Source organism: Geospiza fortis, unplaced genomic scaffold (genome assembly GCF_000277835.1).
Source record: "Geospiza fortis unplaced genomic scaffold, GeoFor_1.0 scaffold33, whole genome shotgun sequence".
NCBI lineage: Eukaryota > Metazoa > Chordata > Aves > Passeriformes > Thraupidae > Geospiza > Geospiza fortis.
Window position 1 is genome coordinate 43,293 of NW_005054766.1, and position 7,060 is coordinate 50,352.

The 7,060-nt window shown below is 58.4% G+C and overlaps 1 protein-coding gene across 1 annotated transcript in view; it reads left to right on the top strand.

Moving 5' to 3' along the window:
- Window positions 1-7,060, top strand: part of UBA1 (ubiquitin like modifier activating enzyme 1) — a 14,642-nt gene that overhangs the window by 5,023 nt on the left and 2,559 nt on the right. The window contains exons 8-17 of the mRNA XM_031065413.1: window positions 563-718; window positions 1,289-1,399; window positions 1,756-1,836; window positions 2,346-2,501; window positions 3,401-3,566; window positions 3,925-4,121; window positions 4,873-4,937; window positions 5,389-5,584; window positions 6,487-6,561; window positions 6,963-7,057. Coding sequence (XP_030921273.1) covers window positions 563-718; window positions 1,289-1,399; window positions 1,756-1,836; window positions 2,346-2,501; window positions 3,401-3,566; window positions 3,925-4,121; window positions 4,873-4,937; window positions 5,389-5,584; window positions 6,487-6,561; window positions 6,963-7,057 — 1,298 coding nt within the window. The remainder of the gene's footprint in view (window positions 1-562; window positions 719-1,288; window positions 1,400-1,755; window positions 1,837-2,345; window positions 2,502-3,400; window positions 3,567-3,924; window positions 4,122-4,872; window positions 4,938-5,388; window positions 5,585-6,486; window positions 6,562-6,962; window positions 7,058-7,060) is intronic.

Below are 7,060 nucleotides of genomic sequence, written 5' to 3' on the forward strand. Positions count from 1 at the left end.
CCCCCGCCGCCCCCCGCCATTGTGGCCACCCCCAGGTGGTGACACTGGGGACATTGAGGGTGTTGAGGATATGGAGGCCACCATGATCTGTCCCAACACAGTGTCCCTGGAGCTCTGGTGACACTGGGGACATTGAGGGTGTTGGGGACACAGATGCCACCCTGATCTGTCCCAATGTAATGTTACTGGGGTTGTGGTGACACTGGGGACATTGAGGGGGTTGGGGACCTGGAGGTCACTGTGACCTGCCCTATCGTGGCCGCCCCCAGGGCCCTGTCACCAGCCGGTGACTCTGGTGACATTGAGAGTGTCGGGGACGTGGAGGTCACCAAGGGTCCACCAGAATCTGGGGATATCAGAGGGGTTGGGGGTGGTTGGAGCTTAGGGGGACATTGGGGACATAGAGCCACTGGGTTGGGGACACTGGTGACACCATTTGGGGCTGTCACAGACTGTGGAGTGACCTTTGGGCACACTGAGGCCATGGAGGCCACCAAGCCCTGCTCATTGGCCATCCCCAGCACTGTCCCCAGCCCTGGGTCCCTGTCCTTGTCCCTGGCAGGGTGACGCGGCCGAGGTGGTGGCCCTGACCAAGGAGGTGGCAGCGGGGGCCGAGCTGGACGAGGAGCTGGTGCGGGAATTGGCCTTCCAGGCCACCGGAGACCTGGCCCCGGTCAACGCCTTCATCGGCGGCCTGGCCGCACAGGAGGTCATGAAGGTACCGTGTCCCCATGTCCCCAAGGCCACCTGGGGCCACTGTCCCTGTGTGTCACAGCTGGAGCCGCTCAGCTGGCCCTGCCTGGGGTACCAGACTTGGTGTCTCTGTCCCCTGGTGTCCCCTGAGGTCACTGCGGTGTCCCTGGAGTGTTTGCCGGGGTTCCCCTGAGGTCAGTGCCTTGTCCTTGTCCTGTCCCTGATCTGTCCCTCAGGGTCCTGGCCCTGTCCCTGACGTGTCACCCTGAAGTTGCTGCCTTGTCCTTGTCCTGTCTCTGTCCCTGACACGTTTCCAGGTTCCTGTCCCTGATATGTCCACCATAGTCCCAGCCCTGTCCCTGATGTGTCCCCTGGGATGTCCCCAACGTGTCTCCCAGCATCCTGTCCCTGATGTGTCCCCAGGATGACCCTGATCCATCCCTTGGGATGTCCCCCAGGGTTTCCCTGTCCCCGGGCTGTCTCTCTCTCTGAGATGTACTTGGGTTGTCCCTGTCCCAAATTGTCCCTGATGTGTCCCCGGGCTGTCCCTGTCCCTAACTGTCCCTGACTGTCCCCGGGCTGTCCCTGTCCCCAGGCCGTGTCGGGGAAGTTCACGCCCATCACACAGTGGCTTTACTTCGATGCACTGGAGTGTCTGCCCGAGGAGAACCGCGACACGCTGCTCACCGAGGAGCAGTGCCGGCCGGTGAGGGGACACGGGGACACCTGGGGACATGTGGAGGACTGGGGGACACCTTGGGGGGACACCCCTGGAGGGCTGGGAGACACCAGGGGGGCCGGGGGTGTCACCCCTGGATGGTGTCACCTTGTGGGGACATCGGTTGGAGGACGTTGCTTAGGGGATCCCCATTGGTCACCCCGTTGGGGACAGCAGGTGCACCATGGGGTCAAGGTGGCCACCAAGCACCCATGGGTGGTCATTCTGTGAGGACACAGCCACGGCTGCTGTCACCCCCGAGTCCCCGTGGTGGCTCTGCAGCCCCGGGGGTGTCCCCTGGCCGGTGACACGGCCAGGTGACGCCGGTGTCGCATCGTCCCCAGCGCAACAGCCGCTACGACGGGCAGATCGCCGTGTTCGGGGCCGACCTGCAGGCCAAGCTGGGTGCCCAGAAGTACTTTGTGGTCAGTGTCCCCAATGTCCCCAGTGTCCCCACCTGTGTTCTCCATCATCCGTGAGTCCCTTGTGTTGTCATCTGTTCCTCAAATGTCACCAAATGTCACTTTGTGAATTTACCAAGTGTCGCCCCTCCTACCCGCACATCCCCAGCCCTCCTGGGCCACCCTAAGTGTCCCCATGTGTTCCTTAGGTGTCCCCTGGTGTCCTCACACGTTTCCTGATTGTTCCTTCTTCATGTCATCTGCATGTCCTCAATGTCCCTTGTGTCCCCAGCTCTGTTCAAGTGCCCTCAAAGTGTCCCCTCACCCCCATTCCTTTCCCACCATGCGTCCCCAACTCTCTTGGGCCACCTCCTGCTCTGTCCCCACATGTCCCCAACCCTGTGGGTCACCTTGTGCTTTGTCCCCACATGTCCCCAACCCTGTGGGTCACCTTGTGCTGTGTCCCCACATGTCCCCAACCCTGTGGGCCACCTCGTGCTGTGTCCCCACGTGTCCCCACGTGTCCCTGGCAGGTGGGGGCGGGGGCCATCGGCTGCGAGCTGCTCAAGAACTTCGCCATGGTGGGACTGGGCTGCGGCCCCGAGGGCAGCGTCACCGTCACCGACATGGACACCATCGAGAAGTCCAACCTCAACCGCCAGTTCCTCTTCCGGCCGTGGGACGTCACGGTGAGGGCTGGGAGTGACCCAAGGGTTGGCCAACGTTGGGTTGGCTACACCAAGCTGGAGTGGGTTGGGAGGGAGGAGTTGAGGGGACAGTGAGGGGCAGAGTTTGGGGGGTCTGGAGAGGCAGGGCCAGTGGGGGTTGATGCTCCCATTGAGTTGGCCAAGGTCAACGGTTGAGTTTCATGCTCAGTGTCAAGGATTGAGTTTTGGGCTCAACATCAGCAGTTCAAGTGTCGTGCTCAACGTCAACACTTTAAGTTTCTTGGCCAATGTCAATGGTTTAATTTCTTGGTCAACGTCAACAATTGAGTTTTGTGCTCAATGTCAACGGTTGAGTTTCTTGGCCAACGTCGATGGTTGAGTTTCATGCTTAGCGTCAATGGTTCAATTACTCGTTGAACATCAACGATTGATTTTCCTGGTTAATATCAATGGTTGAGTTTTGTGCTCAACATCAACAGTTGAGTTTCTTGGCCAACGTCAACGATTGATTTTCTTGGTTAATATCAATGGTCGAGTTTTGTGCTCAACGACAGCAGTTGAGTTTCTTGGTCAACACCAATGGTTGAGTTTTTTTGGCCAACATCAACAACTGAATTCTGTGGTCAACATCAACGGTTGAGTTTCTTGGCCAACACCAATGACAGAATTTCATACTCAACATCAACAGCTGAGTTTCTTGGCCAATGCCAATGGTTGAGTTTCTTGGCCAACATCAATGATTGAATTTTGTGCTCAACGTCAATAGTTGAATTTCTAGGCCAATGCCAATGGTTGAGTTTCTTGGCCAACATCACCGATTGAATTTCTCAGCTGTGTCATTGCACTAGGAAAGGGGTGTGGCCCACCAGGACGTGTCCCGAGGGGCGTGGCTCACCTCCCAGCTGTTTCCCCACCCACAGAAGCTGAAGTCGGAGCGGGCCGCGGCGGCGGCGCGGGAGATGAACCCGGCGCTGCGCGTCAGCAGCCGCACCGACCGCGTGGGCCCCGACACCGAGCGCGTCTATGATGACGACTTCTTTGAGGGGCTGGACGGCGTGGCCAACGCACTGGACAACGTGGACGCGCGTGAGCACGGGGGGCTGGGGACAAAGAGACCTCTGGGGGGGCTGGGGGCACCCTTGGGGGACTGTGGGGACCCTTGTAGGGCTATGGGGACCCTTGTGGAGGTATGGAGACTCTTGGAGGGCTGCCCCATAGCCCCTGCTTGTGCCCTATATCTGAGGGCTCCCCACAGCCCCTGTGGGGTGCCCCATATTCACAGGGTGCCCCATAACCCTTAGAGATCTTAGACGGTGTGTACTGTGGGGTGCCCATATCTGGGGGTACCCCAAAGGCCCTGAGGGTGCCTTGTACCCCCTGGGTTGCCCCAGAACTGCCCCACAACCCCTGGGCTGCCCCATAACTGCCCCCCACCCCCGGGCAGGGCTGTACATGGACCGGCGCTGCGTTTATTACCGGAAGCCGCTGCTGGAGTCGGGCACGTTGGGCACCAAGGGCAACGTGCAGGTGGTGATCCCGTTCCTGAGCGAGTCCTACAGCTCCAGCCAGGACCCCCCCGAGAAGGCCATTCCCATCTGCACCCTCAAGAACTTCCCCAACGCCATCGAGCACACGCTGCAGGTGCGTCCAGGTGTGCCCAGGGCTGTGGGCGGCACCTGGGGTGTCCCAGGTGGTTTTTTGGAGGGGGTTCCAGATGGTTGGGTGGTGTTTGAGGGGTCCTGAAGAGCACAGGGGTGCTGTTTTGGGGCATCCCAGACTCTGGGTTCCATGGTTTGGGGGGTTCTGGATCTGGGGTTGTGGTTTGGGGGGTCTTGGACACTGGAGTTGTTGTTTTGGGGGGTTGTGGACACCGGGTTCCCTGGTTTTGGGGGGTCCTGGGTTCTGTTTTGGGGGTTCTGAACAACAGGGTTGTGGTTTAGGGGGTGTCCTGGACACTGGGGTCCCAGTTTGGGGGATCCCAAACTCAGTGTTCCCTGGTTTTGAGGCTCCTGGACACTGAAGTGCACATTTTGGAGGGTCCTGGACACTGGGGTTCTGGTTTTGGGGGATCCCAGACACAGGGTTTCCTGGTTCGGACCCTGAGGTTCTGGTTCTGGGGGTGTGGACACTGCAGTCCTTGTTTTTGGGGGGGTCTGGACATCAGGGTCCCTGGTTTTGGGGGTCCTGGGTTTTTTGTTTTGGGGGTTCTGGGTTCTGTTTTGGGGGGTTCTGGACACTTGAGTCCCCGTTTTGAGGGGGTTTGGACAGCGGGTTCTGGTTTTGGGGTGTCCTGGGCACTGCAGTTCCCGTTTTGGGGTGTCCTGGGCACTGCAGTCGCTGTTTTGGGGTGCCCCTGGTGCCAGGACCCCCCAGTGACCCCCCATTGTTGCAGTGGGCGCGTGACGAGTTCGAGGGGCTCTTCAAGCAGCCAGCCGAGAACGTGAACCAGTACCTGATGTGAGTGTGGGGCACCCCAAATCCCAATGGACCCCCCCCAGATCCCACAGGGGTCCTACAAGGACCCCAAATTCCTGGAATGGACCCTGTGCCTCATGGAGAGCCCCCTTAACTCTCTACCCCCTTTTCCCTGGGGACCCCAAATTCCTGGAGGGAACCCTGCACCCCTATAACCCCATAACCCCCTGTACCCCCTTTTCCCTGCAGGGACCCCCAGCTCCTGGAGCGCACCCTGCGCCTGGTGGGCACCCCTGTGACCCACCCCCCATAACCCCTGTGACCCATTGTCACCCCCTGCACCCCCTTTTTCCCCCCAGGGACCCCAAGTTCCTGGAGCACACCCTGTGACCCATTGTCACCCCCTGCACCCCTTTTTCCCCCCAGGGACCCCAAGTTCCTGGAGCGGACCCTGTGACCCATTGTCACCCCCTGCACCCCTTTTTCCCCCCAGGGACCCCAAGTTCCTGGAGCGGACCCTGCGCCTGGCGGGCACGCAGCCGCTGGAGGTGCTGGAGGCCGTGCAGCGCAGCCTGGTCAGCGACCGGCCCCGCGCCTGGCCCGACTGCGTGGCCTGGGCCTGCCGGCACTGGCACCGCCAGTACAGCAACAACATCCGCCAGCTGCTGCACAACTTCCCGCCGGGACAGGTGGGAGAGCTTCGTTAACTCCTGGTTTTGTTAATTACCTCCTTAGCCCTGATTAATTACCCGATTAGCCCTATAAGTTATCTCATTTACCCCCACTGCTTTATTTACCCCAACCACGTTTACTCCAACATCCGCCAGCTCCTGCACAACCTCCCCCCGAGACAGGTGGGAGAGCTTCGTTAACTCGTTATTTAATGAATTACTTCATTAGCTTGGATTAATTACCCTATTAACCCCATTAGTTATTTCATTTACCCCCATTGCCTCATTTACCCCGACATCCGCCCACTGCTGCACAACTTTTCCCCCAGGACAGGTGGGCACCTGATAATTATCTCATTAACCTGATTAATTACCTCATCAGATTAATTGCCCTATTAACCCCAATAGTTACTTCATTTACCCCCATTGCTTCATTTACCCCAACCGCATTTACCCCAACATCCACCAGCTGCTGCACAACTTCCCCCCAGGAAAGGTGGGAGTGCCTTAATTAACTCATTAACCCGATTAACTACATTGTTAGCCCTAATTAATGACCATAATAACCCCGTTAGTTACCTCATTTATCCCCATTGCTTCATTTACCCCAATGTCTGCCAGCTGCTGCACAATTTCCCCCCAGGACGGGTGGGAGTGCCTTCATTGTATTGTTAATTTAATCAATTACATAATTAGCCCTGATTAATTACCACGTTAATCCCATTAATTACCTTGTTAACCCTATTAATTACTTTATTTACCCCAATATCTGCCAAGACAAGGGAGAACCCCTTGATTATCTCATTAACGTAATTAATACATTGTTAACCTAAGCAATTGGCTCAGTAACTCCAATTAACAGCTCATTGAGCTCAATTAATGACCTCATTAACCCTGATTTTCTGCCTTTCCCCCCCCAGAAAACGAACTCGGGGACCCTGTTCTGGTCGGGGCCCAAGCGCTGCCCCCACCCCCTCGTGTTCGACCCCGACAACGTGAGTGGGGTCACCTGGGGGGGGGACATCACCTGTGTCACCTGGGATGGGGAGGGGACATCACCTGGGTCACCTGTGTCACCTGGGGGAGGGACATCACCTGGGGGGAGGGGATGTCACCTGTGTCACCTGGGATGGGGAGGGGACATCACCTGGGTCACCTGGGGGAGGGGATCTCACCTGTGTCACCTGGGTCACCTGAGTCACGTGGGGGAGGGGACGTCACCTGGGTCACCTGGGGGGAGGGGATGTCACCTGTGGGGGTGGGGTTGTCACCTGTGTCACCCTTTGGGCCCATTGTCCCAAACAGCATTTTTTGGAGTTTTTGGTCATTGTTGGGTACCAGTTTTTGGGTGCCACCCGTGCCCCTCTGGGTGCCACTCACACCCTCTATCCCGCAGCCCCTGCACCTGGACTACGTGGTGGCAGCGGCGAACCTGTTTGCTCAGAGCTACGGCATCGCGGGCTCGCGGGACCGGGCGGGCGTGGGCGAGCTGCT